At 45.8% G+C, this 19,186-nt stretch overlaps 2 protein-coding genes across 4 annotated transcripts; both read left to right on the top strand.

The window, feature by feature from the left end:
- Positions 1 to 369: 369 nt before the first annotated feature.
- Kctd11 (potassium channel tetramerization domain containing 11) lies at positions 370 to 3,350 on the top strand. The gene has a single exon (XM_047546591.1). It carries the CDS (start codon positions 1,276 to 1,278, stop codon positions 1,972 to 1,974), a length of 699 nt encoding a protein of 232 aa, XP_047402547.1. The 5' UTR covers positions 370 to 1,275; the 3' UTR covers positions 1,975 to 3,350.
- A 239-nt stretch (positions 3,351 to 3,589) lies between these two features.
- Positions 3,590 to 5,039, top strand: Tmem95 (transmembrane protein 95). 3 transcript variants are annotated; one of them, XM_047542769.1, is made up of 7 exons: positions 3,590 to 3,755; positions 3,978 to 4,034; positions 4,234 to 4,314; positions 4,424 to 4,444; positions 4,588 to 4,668; positions 4,781 to 4,868; positions 5,006 to 5,039. In XM_047542769.1, the coding sequence occupies exons 1-7, from the start codon at positions 3,590 to 3,592 to the stop codon at positions 5,037 to 5,039; spliced, it is 528 nt and encodes a 175-aa protein (XP_047398725.1). The 3 variants fall into 3 exon arrangements, with proteins under 3 accessions (XP_047398725.1, XP_047398723.1, XP_047398724.1); XM_047542767.1 differs by having other exon boundaries at positions 4,564 to 4,668; XM_047542768.1 differs by having other exon boundaries at positions 4,588 to 4,685; positions 4,785 to 4,868; positions 5,006 to 5,032.
- The last annotated feature ends 14,147 nt before the right edge of the window (positions 5,040 to 19,186 follow it).

The following is a 19,186-nucleotide window of genomic DNA, read 5'->3' as shown; positions in this document are numbered from 1 at the left end:
GGGGGGGCGGGGTTCTCGGGTTCAGGCGACCAGGTCAGAGTCGTCCTGTTGGAGTGAGGCCGCGGACTTGGGGTGGGGGCCGGCATTCCCTTAAGGGAGCTCGCTTTGGCCGCCCCGGCCGCAAGGCATCCCCGGAATGCGGTGGCTCAGCACCCGCTCCCTTGGGAATTCCCCACGGGAGCCACTGGGAGGGAACTGGTCCCCTGAACTGGGATGGCCGGACTTCGATTTTCTCAGACTTGTAGGACTGGAGACTCCAGCCTCTGCCAGGTTGCAGACGTGAGGCCGAGCACACCTGGAGAACTGCGGGGCTGTCGCGGTCACATCCGGGGCTATGCGCATGAGTCACCCCACCCCCGCTCGCGTCCGCCGGTCCAGCCCGTCCGCCCCGTCTCTCCGGTCCGCGACTTTCAGCTCCCACCTCCACCCGAGCCCCGCGAGCCCCGCGGGGGCGGAGGGCGGGGCTCCAAGGGGCGGGGTTGTCTCTTAAAGAGCCCGAGGCCGCTGCCCTTAGGCCACTTCCTGGGGGAGGAGAGGACCTTAGTGGTTGCGGCTATACCCCGGGAAGGCAGCGGCGCCCGAGTCCCGAGACTCTCGGCTGCTTCCATCAGAGCCCTCGGACACTCCCAGCTCAGACCGAGAGTGCATCGTTGCCCCCCAGTCGATACAGGGAGGCTCGTCATCGTCTCTCATCAGCTCCGCCTCCATCTACTGGGGTTGAAGCCTGGCTGGGCCTCAGACTGGTCTCCGGAGCCCTGCGTGGACTCGCCTTCTGCCACAGCGATCTGCCCAGAAACTCGGAAGCTGAGCCCGTCACAGCTGACCCTGTGCTCGTCACCGTCACCTGCTGGTTGGAAACCCACTGTCGGAAGACCACAGAAAGGAACTGCTGACCACCCAAGATCAGATACGTCTGCACCAAATGCTCTCTTCCCCTCTCTGGCTGCCTTCTGTTATTTTCATCTGTTCTCTCAACTTTTCTGTGTCCTGAAATTCCATAACCACCACCAAGGTAGCTAGAGTGAGCTACAAACCTTGCTGGCTTGTACTCCAACCTGTGCCTCCAACCCAGCGAGTCTGAACGCCACCAGCCAAGTCTGCACATACCCAGGAAGTTTTGCCTTTCCTTCTCCTTCCCTGTCTCCTGTACTCCCCAAAATTTCCCCTCCTCCTGTGCCCTCTTCGCCCCCTTCTTTTGGGGGCCCCGTGACCCTGAATGTGGGGGGCACACTATATTCCACCACTTTGGAGACCCTGACCCGCTTCCCAGACTCCATGCTGGGGGCCATGTTCAGGGATGGCACCCCCATGCCTGCAAACCTCAACCACCAAGGAGGCGGCCACTACTTCATAGACCGGGATGGCAAGGCCTTCCGGCATATCCTCAATTTCCTGCGTCTGGGCCGACTGGATTTGCCTCGCGGGTATGGAGAGACAGCCCTTCTCAGGGCAGAGGCTGACTTCTACCAGATCCGGCCCCTTCTGGACGCCCTACGGGAACTGGAAGCCTCTCGTGGGACCCCTGCACCCACAGCTGCCCTGCTCCACGCAGATGTAGACGTCAGCCCCCGCCTGGTGCACTTCTCTGCTCGCCGGGGCCCACACCACTATGAGCTGAGCTCGGTCCAGGTGGACACCTTCCGAGCCAACCTCTTCTGCACCGACCCTGAGTGTCTGGGTGCCATGCGGGCTCGATTTGGTGTGGCCATTGGGGACAGAGTAGAGGGTGGGCCACATTTTCGTCTGGAGTGGGCGCCCCGCCCCGCGGAACTCCCTGAGGTGGAATATGGCAGACTGGGGTTGCAGCCGCTGTGGACTGGGGGGCCAGGAGAACGTCGGGAGGTGGTGGGCACGCCGAGCTTCCTGGAGGAGGTGCTAAGGGTGGCTCTGGAACACGGTTTCCGCCTGGACTCCGTCTTCCCTGACCCTGAAGACCTGCTCAACTCCAGATCTCTGCGCTTCGTCCGGCATTAAGGATGCTGTCCTGTTTGATGGTGGGGAGGAAAGGGAAAGGGGCAAGCAGCTAAGGGTATAAAAGCTCCCTGAAGCCTCTTTCTAGCTCTGGTATGGGAGCTATGAGAGTCAGGTCCCAATGCACCTGACTGGAGCCCAGATGTGGGCTGGAATTCCTAAACTGAGCCCACCAAGTACTCACAGGTGGTCCTGAGGATGGGGACTGGTCCTTTTCCTGGGAGAGGGAGTAAAGGTTCCCTTCGCTTGTTTTTGCCTGAGGCTGGAGACTTATAGTGTCTCTTTGATTAAAGCTCAGTATTAAGGAGTCTGAAAAAGTGGGGAACACCTCCATGCCCAGGTTAGACCTAGCAGAACCCCTGAGGAACACTGAGGGACCCACACCACACTGAGGAACCCACACCATAATACTTTGGATTGTCCTAATGTAGTCCCCTGGACTGTGGCTTCCCCTTCTGGCACTGGGTAGCTTGTCCTGGCCTGACCAATAAGAGATCAAAATGCTCTGGAATATGAAAAAGAAAATTCTTTGCTGTGTTCCAAGCCACCTATTGGGGGAGGCAGAAAGGTCACAATCCACCCTAGGTTGACATAAGGGAGCTAGGACAATCCCCATTAGCAAGGGGGCTGGAGTACTCCTTGGAATTCTAAGTGTTTTAAAGGATCCCATATTGTAGATAAAGCTGGCCATGGGGAAGAGGGTGGTATCTTTTTGTAATGGCCTTACTTCATTTGTATGTAAGTGCATATTAGCCAGTGTGTCTGACTAATGCATGAGTCCCTGGTACCCCGGGTTCCCGTCAGTGTTGCTGACTGTGGTGTCTATGTGATGGCCCTTCTGTGGTCTCTGCATGTCCAGGCCTGTTTGGAGTTGCCCAGCAACTGTTCTGGCATAGGTTTATCCTTAGTATGTATGTGAGTAAATTGAGATTTAGTTAATCACAGGGTGTGTGTGTGTGTGTGTGTGTGTGTGCAGGCATTTATGTTTATGTACCCATATCACCACATAAGCAGGAGAAGCCTGTTTGGGTTTGAGTCACAAGGATCTTACTGGGAGAAGTAAAAGAAGTCACTGGACTTAGCTAAGCCTCTGGAACCTGTAGGGAACTCTTAGTTGCCGAGGTAACCAACCGTGGGCCTGTTGCTAGGATATAGCCAAGAAAGGCCCAAGGCTGCCCTGGGCAGAGAGAAGAGATGAAGTGTTTGAAAGAGTGGGGGAGGATATGATATGGGATGGGATTTCTGGGTCCCTGAGTGGATGGGAGACACATGTACAACTTCTTCACTGGGGGAGTCACTCATAATTTATCACTGATGATTTACAAGAAGAAAAATAAAATAACTTTTGGAACCACAGACTTGTAAAGGCCACTGCCCCCCATGTAACAGAAGTCCTTCTTTCTCTGACCATCTTCTGCTAGAGATGTCTTCTTCTGGCTCTCAATTCCTCAGGTCCCAGCTTTACTCCAAGAAAGGATGGAGCAATGACATTGTTTTGGAACTCTTTAGAACCTCCCATTGTTCTAGAATACCCTAGAATCTCCCAGGTTCACAAAGCATCCTGAGGTCTTCCTAGCCTAGTTGGGACCAACTCCAACCCCATCCTTCAGTAGACCTTATGTGGATACTGGCACTAGGTGGAGTTTTCTTGACGGTTTCCCAGGCCTGTATATTTTGTCGCTTACCAGCTCATGACTTGCCAGATCGCCTGGCTCAGCTCAACAGCCAGATGAAGGCCCAGTGGAAGGAATGGACTTCCCCAGATTTCTCAGCCTTTGCCTTAGGTAAGACCAGACTTTAAGGGACAGGACCACCAATAGTTCTTGTGCCCCAAGGGAGATAGCACATGACTTCCCAGCTGGGCCCCTAAGCCACTGCCTCAGTCCACAGCCATCTCTGGACACACTGATCTCTCCTGGGAAAACTCCAGATCCCAGGAAAGTAGCCCAGAACCACATCCTGGGCTGGCTGGTGAGGGAATGGCTGGTCCTTACCTAATTCCACAGATGAGATGACCATGAACAAAGTCACAGAGAAGACTCACAGAGTCCTGAGGGTCATGGGTGAGGTCAAAGGGAAGATGAAACCTGGGGGCTTGGGAAAACACCAAGGAAGAGGAGGCTGGGAGGCTGGGAAGCGCACAGGGCAGATGGAGAAGGGAGGACTGACCAGGGAGGGGACTGTGTGTGTGTGTGTTGGAGCGGGGGTGTGAACAGGAACTCATGAAACCCAGGGCAATATAGCTACTTTCTACCTCCTCAGAGATCAAAGGGTCCATCTCCTCACTCCCTTCATATTGGCAATGGCTTCAAAAGACCAAGATCCCCCAGTACACCAGGGAAGGTATGGATGCTGGAAGGGCATGCATCAAGGGGCGCCTAGGATCTTGGATAATGGGGTATGTGGCTGAGCGACTCATCCACTCCCATCCTCTTCTTGTCATTCATTTCAGCTCTCTGTGCCCCAGCCTGCCGTGAGTAGAAAAGGAAAGGGCTAGCAAGAATGAGAGGCCTACAGCTAGGGAGGAGAGCCAGGCAGCTGTGGAGGAAGTTGGGTAGCTGGAGGGGTGGAGGCCAGGGCTTCCCCTCCCAGCGGTGCTCCTTCTGTCTCCTGCAGGGGGCAGCACCATCCTATACAACTGCTCCACCTGCGAGGGCATGGAGACATCGTGTTGGCCCCGAAAGCGGTGCCTCCCAGGTTTTACTCCCACTTCGGTCCCTACCCGCCCATTTCCCTGAGCTGATAGGCTCCTCCAACATCCTCGAACTCCATCGACAGGATCATTCATGGCCTTCTGGATTCCCCGCAGGTAGTCACGATCTGCGGGAAGCCAGGATTCTGCTCTTCTCTGTCTCCGGGGCTGTCCTGCTTCTGGGTGCTCTGAGCCTCCTGGTGGAGTGAGTTGAGGGATCATGACTGGCAGTTACCTCTCCACCTTCTGTCCTGTCCAGTGTCTTCCACCGCCACCCTCCCTCCTTCCTCCCACCCTCCTCCCCTGACTCTTTCAAGCTTACCATCCTTTGTTTTCCCTCAGGTCCCACCATCTCCAAGCAAAAAGTGACTTGTGAAGATGCTTATAACCTCCCCACCTCCAGCTCTAAGGAATGTGTACCCACAACATCCACATCCCTTCGCAGGGAACCAGCCACCCCTCAGTACCAGCACAAAAGTTTCATTGTTCCCAACCCTACAACCTAGACATCTCCATGATGAATCCCAACATCAGATGGCCTCCAGGAACCCAGGCACCCACAGCTGGAAAGTTCCTCCCCTCCAGCCTTCCACCAATCAGACAGGGCAGTGGACCATGCCAGGAAATTATCTACAGAAGGAAAGAATCCCCCACACACACCACCACTCCCACACCCACTCTGCCCATTCCGGGAAAGCCAGGGCTGTCTGCCCCCAAAGCTGCTCTGAGCGCTCCTATGACTGATTGGGAATCCGGGAATGAGGGTTCTGGAAAACTCCCTCCCTTTCTGTTGAGACCACATCAGTCAGCCCGCTGGCACGCTGTCCCCCCATTGTGTTAATGTTGAGCAGTCCTGGCCTCCTTGGAAGGCCTTCCTCCTGCTGGGCCCAACTAAACCTGTGGTACTATGCCCTCCACTTCTGCCTGGCATCTGTTTGCAAGGGGTAGGGCAAAGTGGGGGCCAAGAAACTTGGTGGAAAGTCTTTACTCAGATTTTATCCTGGTAGATATTTAGCAACCTCTGGGTATTTTTTATTGTTTTGATTGAGGAGACCAGGGATGCTGCTAAATATCTTACAATGCACAGCAATGGATTGTGCTGTGCAAATGTTAATAGTTCATGGCCGAGAAATCCTGGTGTTGGTCCTCTATCAGGAGTTTTTAGTTTAGCAGATGGAAGATGGAACATGAAAACAAAAAAGGCCTGTCACCAAACACAAGTCCCAATCCAAGCACCTAGGACTGAAATGGATTCCCGCCCTCACTTTGACCTAGTGGTTCTCAAATCAGGTACCTGGAAGATTTCTGGTATTTTCAACCAGCTGCACTTCTGAGTCACCTGGGCAGCTTTCACACTATTCATGCTTGGGCCCCACTTCCAGAGTCTGAATTAAGCGATCTCATATGGAGCCTTGGTTAGTGTAACCTGTAGCCAGGGTTAGAACTGCTGCCCTGGGGTGCCCATAGAGGCCCTAGGGATGGAGAGAGAACCTCCTAACCCTTCCACAAGGGGACCTTCCTTTTTGCTTTACACAATCTAATCCAATTCCTTTGTTTTACAAATGAAAATATGAGCTCTAGAGATCATACAGCTTGTCCAAGATCATACAACTTATTCATTGGATAAATAGTGAGTGCCCACCAGGTGCAGCTGCCTTGTACCCTCCCACACTGTCTGCTTTCCAGGCTCAACACTTTGGAGTTGTCCTTGTTTTCATACACAATATTCAGTATATCAACTGTCCAGTTCTGCCTATTTGTGTGTGTGTGTGTGTGTGCACGCATATGTGTGTGTTTTACTGATGATTTAATCCAGGTGTGCTCTACCACTGAGCTGCATCCTCAGCCCTTTTTATTTTTTATTTTGAGACAGGGTATCACTAAGTTGCGCAGGGTGGCCTGAAACTTGTGGTCCGCCTGCCCCAGCTTCCCAGGTGGTTGTGATTACAGGCATGTGCCACTGTGCCTGGCTTCAGTCTGGTTCATCCTTTTTTTGTGGGGAAGGGAGCTACTGAGGATTCAGGGTAGGGTCTCATTTAGTTGCTAAGGGTTTCGCTAAGTTGCTTGGGCTTGTGATCCTCTTGAACTTGTGATCCTCTTGCTTTAGTCTCCTGAGTCCATGGGATTATAGGCATGTGCCACCATGCCCAACAGTCCTGCCCATTTTTGAAGAACCTCTTTCCTATCTGTCCTCTTCAGTCCATGGTCTCCAGCTCCTCTTGAACCCTCTCACAATGAACCCTAATCTCCTAGATGCAGCATCTGACTCTTCGTGCTCCCCTCCAATCCATGTCAATTTCAGTGGCCATACTGGTCCTCCTAAACTCCATACTACTCACAACCTCCTGTCTAGCATCACATAACAGTTAAGAACCTGGGTTTTGGCCAGGCACAGTGATGCATGCCTATAATCCCAGCAGCTCAGGAGCCTGAGGCAGGAGGATCTGGATGGACTTCAAAGCCAGTCTCAGCAACTTAGGGAGACCCTAAGCAACCTAGTGAGACCATGTCTCAAAATAAAAAATAAAAAAGACTGGGCATGTGGCTCAGTGGTTATGGGCCCCTGGGTTCAATCCCCAGTGCAAAAAAAAAAAAACAAAACAAAAAAAACTTGAGTTTTGGAGTTGGGCTGCCTGATTTCAAATCATGACTCTCTAACTGCACTTTGGGCATGTTATTTAACCTCTCTGTCCCTGTTTACTCCTCATTTTCAAAATTAACTTTATTTATTTAGTAGTACTAGAAATTGAAATCAGGGCCTTACAAGATAAGCACTCTACCATTGAGCTACATCATCGGCCCCTGTAATGAGTATGAGTGTGTGTGTGTGTGTGTGTGTGTGTGTGTGTGTGTGATTCTGGGGACACAAACCAGGGCTTTGCACATGCTAGGCAAGTGTCCCACCACTGAGCACACCTCCCTACAAGGCTCCCCCTTTTTTTCCTGGGGATTGAACCCAGCGGGGCTTTACCATTGAGCTACATCCCCAAGACCTTTTAATTTTTTATGTTGAGACAGGGTCCTCTCTAAATTTCTGAGACTGGCCTCAAACTTGTGATCCTCCTGCCTCAGCCTCTGGAGTTGCTAGAATTAGACATGAGCCATGATGTCCAACCCCTCCGCATCTTTTAAATGCAGACCACGTACTTCTTTAATTCCATGGCCTTTTTTTTTTCTTTTTACATTTTAATATCTCTGAAATCAGAATGCATCTTAAAATGAATTCATGCCATGACTTAAATGATGGGTATTTTTTCTTAGCAATACATAAAAAAGACATTATAGCTGATAATATCTTATATTCAATGAAATGCAGTAGTATGTATAGGGTTGTCATGAAATCCAAATAAATTTACATAAGATTTTTGGGACTGGGCTTGATATATTATGGACACTCATTAAGTGTTAATCACTCTGATTGCTTAAAGGTACTCCCTACTTCTTTCTTGCCTACACGATATAGACTCGGCCTCTATTTACCATGGTGTCAAAGCTTTCCATCCACAGCTCCCACTTGTCTTATCTGCTCTTCAGGTCAGAGTTATACAAACACAGATCTAATGGGAATCTCCACTCCCATTTCCCCCCACCCCTGTATCTCAGACTCCACATGTCCAAACACTCCTTCCTCCCTGACCCTACTGCTCACTTGTTATTGCTCTCAAGTTTAATGTCAGTGCCAACTGTATGTGCAGATCCTCTTCCTCCTCCTTCCTCCCATGCCCACAAACCCGCTTCTTATCAGCAATCAAGTGATCTACCTTTGTAGTAATACTTTGTGGACTCTGGCTCACCATGTCCCTGGGATTTTACCTATCAGCACTACCCAACCATCCTACTCCTGAAGCCATACTGAATCACTTGTATTTGCACAAATACTTTGTTTCCCTTTGTCTTTGCCCAGGCTTGTCCCTCCACCTGGGTTACCTTTCTGATAGGGCTCAGACATCACTTCTGCTAAACTGTCTTGGCTCCTGGGACAGAGTAGCGGGTCCCTTCTCAGGGCATCTCTCAGCTGTGGCACGTGTTACATCAAGGTGATGATGTTTCTTTACTTTCTTCCCTTTAGTCCATGCACTGCCCTATGAAACCACTGCCTAGGGATTTGCGATCTTTGTTTCCACGGTGCCTGGCACATGGTGGAAACCAAGACATCCCTGACAGCTCCAGGCCCTTCTCTTACTCTTGTGATGTACATTTGTTCTCTCTCTCTCTCTCTCTCTCTCTCTCTCTCTCTCTCTCTCTCTTTTAGCAGTGATGGGGATCAAACCCAGGGCCTCATTCATGCTAGGCAAGCACTCTACCACTGAGCTATAATCCCCAGCTTGATATACTTTCTCTACTAAGCCCTTGTGAGTAGGTAGCATTGGAGGCTGGTAGTGTTTGTGTTTCTTTTCTACTTTTATTTTTATGTATGTATGTATGTATTTATTTATTTTGTAGTACTGAGGATTGAACCCAGGGCCTCCCGCATGATAGTCAAGTGCCTCTACCACTGAGCTACCTATCCATCCTTTTATTTATTTATTTAAAATATTTTTAGATGTTGATAGACCTTTATTTTATTCATTTATTTATATGTGGTGCTGAGAATCGAACCTGGTGCCTCACACATGCTAGGCAAGTGCTCTACCACTAAGTTACAACCCCAGCCCCTATTTATTTATTTTTTGAGATGAGGTCTAAGTTGCTAAGGCTGGCCTGAACTTACCAACCCTGGCCTCAAACTTGTAATTCTCCTGCTTCAGTCTTCCAAGCAACTGGGATTACAGGCATAGACCACCACAGCTGGCACTATTTGTGTGTATGTGTGTTGGGGGTGTGGTGCTGGGAATCAAACTTAGGGTCTCATGCATGCTAGACAAGCATTCTACCTCTGAGTTACACCCCCAGTTCTTGTGTTTCTTTTTTGTGCACGTACAGCCAACCCAGTACAGTATGGCCTGCCAGGGCAGGGCTGGGTTTTCTTAATCCTTCATCAAACAAAGGAGGCCATTGTGAGTCTGGCAGTTTTTTTAAAGGGCTCCCAAATTCTTTGACATGCCTGCCATGGAGAGGGGGTCTATGCATTCTTCCCTTAAATCTGGGCTCTGTGATAGGCTGGCCAATAGAACATTGCAGAAGTAACACTGTGTCACTCTCTGGACCCAGGCCTTAAGGAACTGGCACCTTCTATTTTCCACCTTTTGAGATGCTCACTCTAAAACCCAATCACTGTTTACAAGGAAGCCCAACTTTAGGAAGAGTCTACATGATGCTTCAGTCAAAGACCAGCATCCACAGCCAGACACGTGAATGATGGTATAGCCCCCAGATGTCACATTATTCCTAGACTTCCGGTTTTCCAAGTAAGTATTCAGACATAATTGAACAAAAATAAAGCATACCCATGTGTTCTGTTAGAATTCCTGACCCATATCAGGGTACAGTTCCAGCAACTCAGGAGTTGGAGGCAGGAGAATTACAAGTTTGAGGCCAGCCTCAGCAACTTAGCAAGACCCTGTTTCAAAATAAAAAATAAAAAAGGACTGTGGATATAGATCAGTGGTAAAGTGCCTCTGGGTTCAATACCCAGTACCAAAACAAAAAGAATTCCTGATTCACCAACTTCAGGGGCATAATAAAATGGTTGTTTTATGTCACTAGGTTTTATTATTCCTTACCAATAGATAACTGGAACAGTGGGGTAGAAAAATAAACCTAGTATTTGGCATTAAATGTCCTGGATTCATTACATGGCAGCCCTGTCACTTCCTAGATGTGTGTACCAGGAACATTATTTACCAACCTGAGTTTCAATCCTCCTACCTATAAAGTGGAGTTAATGATGGCTTGCTTGTATGGTTATAGTGTAAAACACTATCCAAAGCATTTCCATGTGTATTCATAGCTGTGTAACAAGTTACTCAAAAACTCAGTGGCCTAAAACAAAAATCATTCTTTCATAATTTCTGTGAAACAGAATCAAGAGCTTCAGGCACTAAAGTTACATAGAAGGAATACATTCTAGTATTTTATAGGACAGTAAGATAGCTATAGTTCATAAATTATTATATATTTTATAAAGAATGAGTAAAGAGCTGGGTGTGGTAGTGCATACCTATAATCCCAGAGACTTGGGAAGCTGAGGCAGGAGGATTACAAGTTCAAGGTCAGCCTCAGCAATTTAGCAAGACCCTCAGCAACTTAGTGAGACTGTCTCAAAATAAAAAATAGAAAGGTGGAGGCTAAATTTGATTATGGCATGATATGTGCATGTTGAAATATTACACTAAACCCCATTATTATGTACAATTTATGCATGTTAATAAAATATTTAAAGAATAAATAAAGGACTGGGGATGTAGCTCAGTGGTAAAGTGCCCTGGGTTCAATCCTCAGTACCTGCCTCCCTCAAAAAAAGACAAATGTATAAGAGGATAAAACTACTAATAACCCTGACTTGATCATTACCCATTGTATATATATTTCAAATTGTCACACCGTATCCCATAAATATGTACAATTGTATGTCATTAAAAGAAAAAAATTTGGGAGCAGCTAAACTTGGTGGCTCTGGCTCAGAGTCTCCAGCTAGGTTATAGTCAGGACTGCAGAAATCTAAGCTATGACTGAGGCTGTAGGATCAGCTTCCAAGATGGCAGTGGCATGCCTGGCTAGTTGGTGCTGGCGAGTTGGTGTTGACTGTCAGCAGGAGGACTCAGTTCTTTGACATGTGGATCTCTCCAAAGGAACACTGAGGTGTCCTTCTAACATGGGATTGGCTTCTTTCTCCCACGGGGAGTGATCCAAGAGAGCAAGGCAGAAGTCACACTGCCTTTTATGGTGGAGCTCAGAAGTTATACACCATCCTCTTTGCCATATCCCATTGATTACATGGATGAGCTCTATTGGTTGTGGGAAGGGACCATACAACAAGATGAAGACCAAAAAGGAGCAAAAAGGAGCTTTTTTATTTTCTTTTTTTAGCACTGATGATTGAACCCAGGGGCAATCTATGACTGAGCTACATCCCTAGCCCTTTCAAATTTTTATTTTGAGACAGGGCCTTGCTAAGTTGCTAAGCCTGTCCTTGAATTTGCAAATCTCCTGCTTCAGCCTCCCCAAATCACTGAGATACAGGCTTGCACCACTACACCCAGCTCCAGGAGGGAACTTTTGTTAAAAGCCCTTTGGGAGGCTGGCTACTACACATAAAGACATAATTCTTCAATAATCTCATCAGGTAGATACTTGTAGTAGACTCATCTTGAAGAAGAAGAAACAGAGGTACAGTGACATGAAGGAACTTGCTTAGACTCATAGTCTGGTAAGTGGTAAATCCAGAATTCAAACTCAGACCATCAGACTCCAGAGCTGGGGTCCAAGCTGATCCATTGGAGACTGAGAGGACACTATGGCCTGAAAGAATACTTCCACTTTGAGAAGAAGAATAAAGAGTACATACAAGGTGGTGGGCAATGACTCTAAAAATAAACCGGGGAGAGAAGGGACCTCAGGGTCCTGGAGGGTGATGGTACAAAGACCTGAAGAGCCAACCATGTGGGACCAGGGAGTACTAAACTGGGAGATGGGCAGGGATGGGCTCCCTAGGATAATGCCTATAGGTGAAGATTGGAAATTCCCCTCTCCACTACTTCCAGCAAAGGAACTCTTGATTTCAAATCTCCTCTTCAACGGAACCAGGTGACTCTCCATTTGATCCATACCACTGAATGAATACTTTTCTCAGGAGCCAGGCACTGGTCTGGGCATGGCAGACATTGTAATGCACAGGCAAGATGAATCCCTTGTTTACCCAGAACTATCAGGGGAGACAGACAAGTTACTGGCAAATTCTACCAGTGATGATGCAGTGACGGGAAAGTGTAGAGGGTCTTGGAGTGCAGAGGAAGACATGTGACCAGTTAAGAATAGGCTTTTTACACTTGGCAAGGTCAGGCAAGAGTAGACCACATTGGGGGAAACTTCCAAGCAGAGGGAATAGCTGTGCAGAGGCTCAGAGGAGAGCAAGCCATGACTCTGACACTGAGGTGCTTTCCCCTATTGCAAGGCTAGACTGACGTGGATGCGGTGGAAGGAAGAGGGCCCAGGGATCCAGGATCAGAGCAGAGAAGAAGAAGCTAATGAAGCTCTAATGTGGTTTCTGATAGGCGCAGAGAAAGGCTTCTGGATGGGTCTCAACTCAAGCTGTGCTCCGCCCCCAACCCTCCCCAAGCCAAAGTGTGTGTGTGGCAGGAGCAGTCAGGTGCCTTCTGTTTATCTTCCTGACTTTCTGGCCTGTGGAGGAAGACTTGGCTCTGCTGGGGTGAATGTGTTCATTCTTCTCCAATGCCCCTGCAGGGCAGGGCAGGGGTTGGGGAAAGGCACATGGAGGTGTTGGTGCCCAACTTGGGCTTCCAGGTATAAGTACTAACAAGGCCCATACTAGCCTGGAGGAGGAGCTCCCTAAGAGTGCTTCGGATGGTCAGGTGGTACGCCCCCACATCCCACTCTTCTCTGTGGGCAAATGGGAGGATGGAAGAAGTTAAAAAACTCTACCTGCACAAGAAAGAAAGAAATAAGGAAAGAGAAAGAATTGAAAAGTTTCTAATTCCCTGGATTTTTTTGGAGGGAGGGATTGAATCCAGGGGTGCTCTACCACTGAACTACATTCCCAGCCCTTTTTATTTTATTTTGAGACAGGTTCTCTCTAAGTTGCTCAGTCTGGCCTTGAACTTGTGATTATCCTGCCTCAGCCTTCCTAATAGCTGGAATTACAGGGGTGCGCCACCATGTCCAGCTCCCAGGATTTTTTTTCGAAGTCAAAGATAGAGTGAGGTTGAACCTCTGCCTCTTCTTTCCTGCAGAGGCAATATATGAGTACAGAGGACCTAGGCCATAAGTCCAAGCTACAGTGTCCCTCAATCCTCAGCCTCTTCTCCATCTGTGATGTTGTGATATAATAAGAAATGTATATTTGTCTCTGTCCCAGTTCTTGCTACAGAGCTCCTAAAACCCTCAGAATTTCCTGAGTGATAGTGGCATGAATGTCTGTTGTTATTTGTAATAAGCCCCTTTAACCAAACCTGAATTTATGCTAGTGAGGAGAGACTGAAGAGAAGTCTGTTGGAAATTTCAGCCTCACGCCGCAACCCCTGGAGAGATTGAATTTGCAAATGGCTGGGGATTTAATCAATCATGCTTATCCAGTAGAACCTCCATATGAATCCTACACAGTGGAGTTTAGAGATCTTTGGGGGTGGTGAACACATGGGAGGACGTTGGGCCCAGAGAAAGTATGAAAGTTCCTTCCTCTGCAACATCTCATCCTATCATGTTTTCCACTTGGCTATTCACTGCTCTTTGTAATATCATTTGTTTGTTTTGTATATTTCGAAAACTTTTTTTTTCATTGAGATAGGGTTCACTAAGTCACCCAGGCTTGTCTTGAACTTGTGGGCTCAAATAATCCTCTTGTCTCAGCCTGATGAGTGGCTGGGACATGTACCACCATGCCTAGCTTGTAACATCTCTTACTTGAGCCATTCTAGTAGATAATCAAATCTGAGGTGGGGGTTGTGAGAACCCCTGATTTACAACTGGGCAATAAGAAGTACAGGAAGTTCAGACTTTCAACTGGTATCTGAATTGGGGGCAGTTTGTAGGACTGGGTCCTCAACTAGTTAAGTCAATACTAACTCTGGTAGTTAGTGCTGAAATTGAATTAAATTATAAGACACCCAATTGGTATGTGCAAAGAACTGGAAAATTGCTTGGTACAGGGGGAAATCATATCCATTCTATTGGTGTCAGCAGTGGTGTGTAGAGGTAAGAGTACAGAAAGACTCTCTCTCTCTCTCTTTTTTTTTTTCTTTCTTTCAGCTTTTAGCTTTCCATAAATAAGGCAGGGTCAGCTCTGTTTCCTAAACCGATAGGAAGAGCCTTTTCACCTCTTCACTCTGTTCCCAGTTTCTTCTCACATCTTTTCCCAGCTGATCTTAGGTTGAATCTGCCACACAACTATTAAGACCCCTCCTCAGAGACCCAAGGCAGGTCCCAGCTCCTTTCCACATTCTGCAAGTCTGCTGGAAAGAAGGCCTCCATGGTAGGGATCTGTCCTGTCTGCTTGTTCCCCAGGACCCCCAGAGAAGAAGCTCTGTAAACTTTCGCTAGGAGGAAGAAATGATGCCTAGTCTGGTTTCTCCCTCTTGGGCTGCGTCTGCCTTCATGTGTCCCCACGTGCCCTACCTTCATGTATTCATTCAACTCCCAGAACACCTCTAATGCCTCCAGATCTGTGAGGATGTTGGCTTCACAGAAAACTCAGATTTCACAGTCTTTTCTGAAGAAGGTCATGGAACCACTGTGTTTGCCACCAAGAACATGGACATTGTGTTCCCATCCCTTTAGCTTGGAATGCCTTACCAATATCCAACTTGCTAGGACTCAGCTCAGATGCTAACTCTTTCATGATCTTCCCTCATACTTTCATACAGTCCAGTAAGAATGGTGACTCATTTCTTTGCATTCCTATGGTCCTCTCAATTCTTTTTTTATGGGATCTACTGTATTCATTCATTCATTCATTCATTCATTCATTCTACATGCTGAGAACCTCTACTTCTGTCAATAATGATATGTATTAATTTGTGAGCCCACTGCAAGGTGTGGAAGCTGAACTGAGACTCCTGCATTAAAGCTGTCACACGTTGGTTGCAATCTCTGGTTCCTGGCAGAAGCAGGTAAAATATTTCTCTGGAGAAAAATGTCAAATTTAGGCCATTGGGATTCCTACAGATTAAGATCAATAATATATGATTTCATATTCATGAGTCACTACATACACTAGTAAACAATTCACCATTAGTGAGAGTCAGAAGAAATAACAACCATAGGGTTAGATCTGTAAGGATATAAAAACTGGAATCTAAAAAAATAAAACTATGTATGAAATACTTAGGGAAAATTTGGAGTAAAAAATGACAAAGTAATAGAAAACTATTACAACTCACCACAGAGATTTAAGAAAAGAACCCAAAACATCTTTGGTTAGAAAAATATAATATGAGCCATGTGCAGTGGTGCACGCCTGTAATCCCAGCAGGTGGGGAGGCTGAGGCAGGAGGATTTCGAGTTCAAAGCCAGCCTCAGCAAAGGCAAGGTGCTAAGCAACTCAGTGAGACCCTGTTTCTAAATAAAATACAAAATAGGGCTGGGGATGTGACTCAGTGTTCAAGTGCCCTGAGTTCAATCCCTGATTAAAAAAAAAAAAATATATATATATATATATATATATATACACACATATATGTATATACACACATATGTATATAATATGAAGTTAAAAACTCAAGACACAAAAAGTGTGCAATATAAAATAAAAAATCAGTAAATTAGACTCCACTCCTCCACTCAAATGTAAAACTTTTTTTAAATTTCAATGACAATATTAGAAAAAATAAATGGGTGACTAGCTGGGCATGGGGGTGCACATCTGTAATCCCAGCAACTCATGAGGCTGAGGCAGGAAAATCTCAAATATCAAAGCCAGCTTGGGCAATTTACTATCACCCTGTCTCAAAATGAAAAATAAAAAAAGAGCTGTGGATGTAGCTCAGTGAAGAACATCCCTGGGTTCAATCCCTAGTACCACCTGCTCCACCCCACATATACCAAAAAAAAAAAAAAAAAAAAGAATAAAAGAGCAGGTAAAAAGTATTTTCAAGATACATATCCAATAAAGGACTTATATCTAGGATATAGAAATAACTTATAATTCAAGAGTAAGAAAAAGAAGTGACTCTGGAGACCGAGGCAGGAGGATTATAAGTTTAAGACCAGCCTCAGCAACTTAGTGAGACCCTGTTTAAAAAAATATGTGTGGGGGGAAGGTAAAGAACCTTGTGTTCGGGCTGGGGCTGGGGCTCAGTGGTAAAGCACTTGACTAGCACGCATGAGTCACTGGGTTTAATCCCCAGCACCACATAAAAAAAATTAAATAAACAAAATAAAGGTATTGTGTCCATCTACAACTAAAAATTTTTTTAAAAAGAACCTTATGTTCTATCCCTAATACTGATTAAAAAAGGGAGGGCAAAAGAATAGAACAGACACTCCACCCAAAAAAAAGATATATGGAGGGGCTGGGGATATAGCTCAGTTGGTAGAGTACTCGCCTCGATCCCCAGCACCACCAAAAAAAAAAAAAAAGATATATGGATGACAAATAAACACATGAAAAGATACTCAATATCATTAATCATTAGGCAAATACAAATTAAATCTACAGTGAGATATCACTATACATGCACTAGAATAGCTAAAATTTTTAAATGTTCATGCTAAAATTTAAAAATCTTGATGAAGATGTAGAGTAACTTGGGCTGGGGAGGTAGCTCATTGATAGAGTACTTGTCTAGCATGTACAGGGTCCTGGGTTCAATCCCTAGTAAAAAAACAAAACAAAGGTGTAGAGTAACTGTCCACTGTTAAGATTTTGAAATAGTACAACCATTTTGGAAAACAATTTGTCAGTTTCTAAAAAATATGAAACATCTACTATATTATCCAGTCATTCAACTTTAGGTGTTTACCCAAGATCGTGACAATATATGTACACACAGAGTCTTGAACATGAGTGCTCATAGCAGCTTTATTTGTAATAGCCAAAAACTGGAAATGACTCAGGCAAATAGATAAATAAAAGTACTCAGCACTAAAAAGGAATGAACACTGATGATACATACATAGGAAAACTACCCCATTCACAATAACCTCAGAAAAAAAATACTTGGGAATCAATCTAACAAAAGAGGTGAAAGACCTGTACAATGAGAATGAGTTTGAAGAAAACCTTAGAAGATGGAAAGATCTCCCATGTTCTTGGATAGGCAGAATTAATATTGTCAAAATGGCCATACTACCAAAAGTGCTGTACAAATTCAATGCAATTCCAATTAAAATCCCAATGCCATACCTCATAGAAACAGCAAGCAATCATGAAATTCGTTTGGAAGAATAAGAGACCTAGAATAGCTAAAGCAATCTTTAGCAGGAAGAGTGAAACAGGGGGTATCACAATACCAGAACTCCAAGTATACTACAGAGCAATAGTAACAAAAATGGCATGGTATTGGCACCAAAATAGACAGGTAGATCAATGGTACAGAATAGAGGACACAAAGACAAACCCATATAAATACAGTTTTCTCATACTAGACAAAGGTGCAAAGAACATACAATGGAGAAAAGATAGCCTCTTCAACACTTGGTGCTGGCAAAACTGGAAATCCATATGCAGCAAAATAAAACTAAACCCCTATCTCTCACCCTGCACAAAACTCAACTCAAAATGGATCAAGGACCTTGGAATCAGACCAGAGACCCTGCACCTTATAGAAGAGAAAGTAGGTCCAAATCTTCATCATGCCGGCTTAGGACCAGACTTCCTTAACATGACTCCCAAAAGCACAAGAAATAAAAGCAGGAATCAATAATTGGGATAGATTCAAACTAAAAAGCTTTTTCTCAGCAAAGGAAACTATTAGCAATGTGAAGAGAGAACCTACAGAGTGGGAAAGAATCTTTGCCACACATACTTCAGATAGAGCACTAATCTCCAGAATCTATAAAGAACTGAAAAAACTTTATACCAAGAATACAAATAACCCAATCAGCAAATGGGCTCAGGAAATGAGCAGACACTTCACAGAAGAAGTTGTACAAGCTATCAACAGATATATGAAAAAATGTTCAACACCTCTAGTAATAAGAGAAATGCAAATCAAAACTACCCTAAGATTCCATCTTGCCCCAATTAGAATAGTAATTATCAAGAATACAAGCAACAATAGGTGTTGGTGAGGATGTGGGGAAAAAGATACGCTCATACATTGCTGGTGGGGTTGCAAATTAGTGCAGCCACTCTGGAAAGGAGTGTGAAGATTCCTTCAAAAATTTGGAATGGACCCACCATTTGACCCAGCTATCCCACTCCTTGGCTTATACCCAAAGGACTTAAAATCAGCATACTACAGAGATACAGCCATATCAGTGTTCATAGCTGCTCAATTCACCATAGCTAGATTGTGGAACCAACCTAAATGCCCTTCAATTGATGAATGGATAAGAAACTGTGGTATATATACACAATGGAATATTACTCAGCCATAAAGAAGAATACAATTATGGCATTTGCAGGCAAATGGATGAAGCTGGAGAATATCATGCTAAGTGAGATAATCCAGTTCCAAAAAACCAAAGTTCGAATGATCTCTCTGATAAGCAGATGATGATACATAATGGATATATTATGTATCCATAATACAAAAGAGGGAGGCAAGAATGGAGGAAGGATGGATTGTATAGAGGAAAAAGAGGGGTGGGAGGGGTGGAGGGAAGGAAAAAATAACAGAATGAGACAAACATCATTACCCTATGTACATGTATGATTACACAAATGGTACGACTCTACTTCATGTACAACCAGAGAAACAAGTTATACCCCATTTGTTTACAATGAATCAAAATAAATAAATTATA

Source organism: Sciurus carolinensis, chromosome 3 (genome assembly GCF_902686445.1).
Source record: "Sciurus carolinensis chromosome 3, mSciCar1.2, whole genome shotgun sequence".
Classification (NCBI taxonomy): domain Eukaryota; kingdom Metazoa; phylum Chordata; class Mammalia; order Rodentia; family Sciuridae; genus Sciurus; species Sciurus carolinensis.
This window is presented reverse-complemented; position numbering and strand designations above follow the sequence as displayed.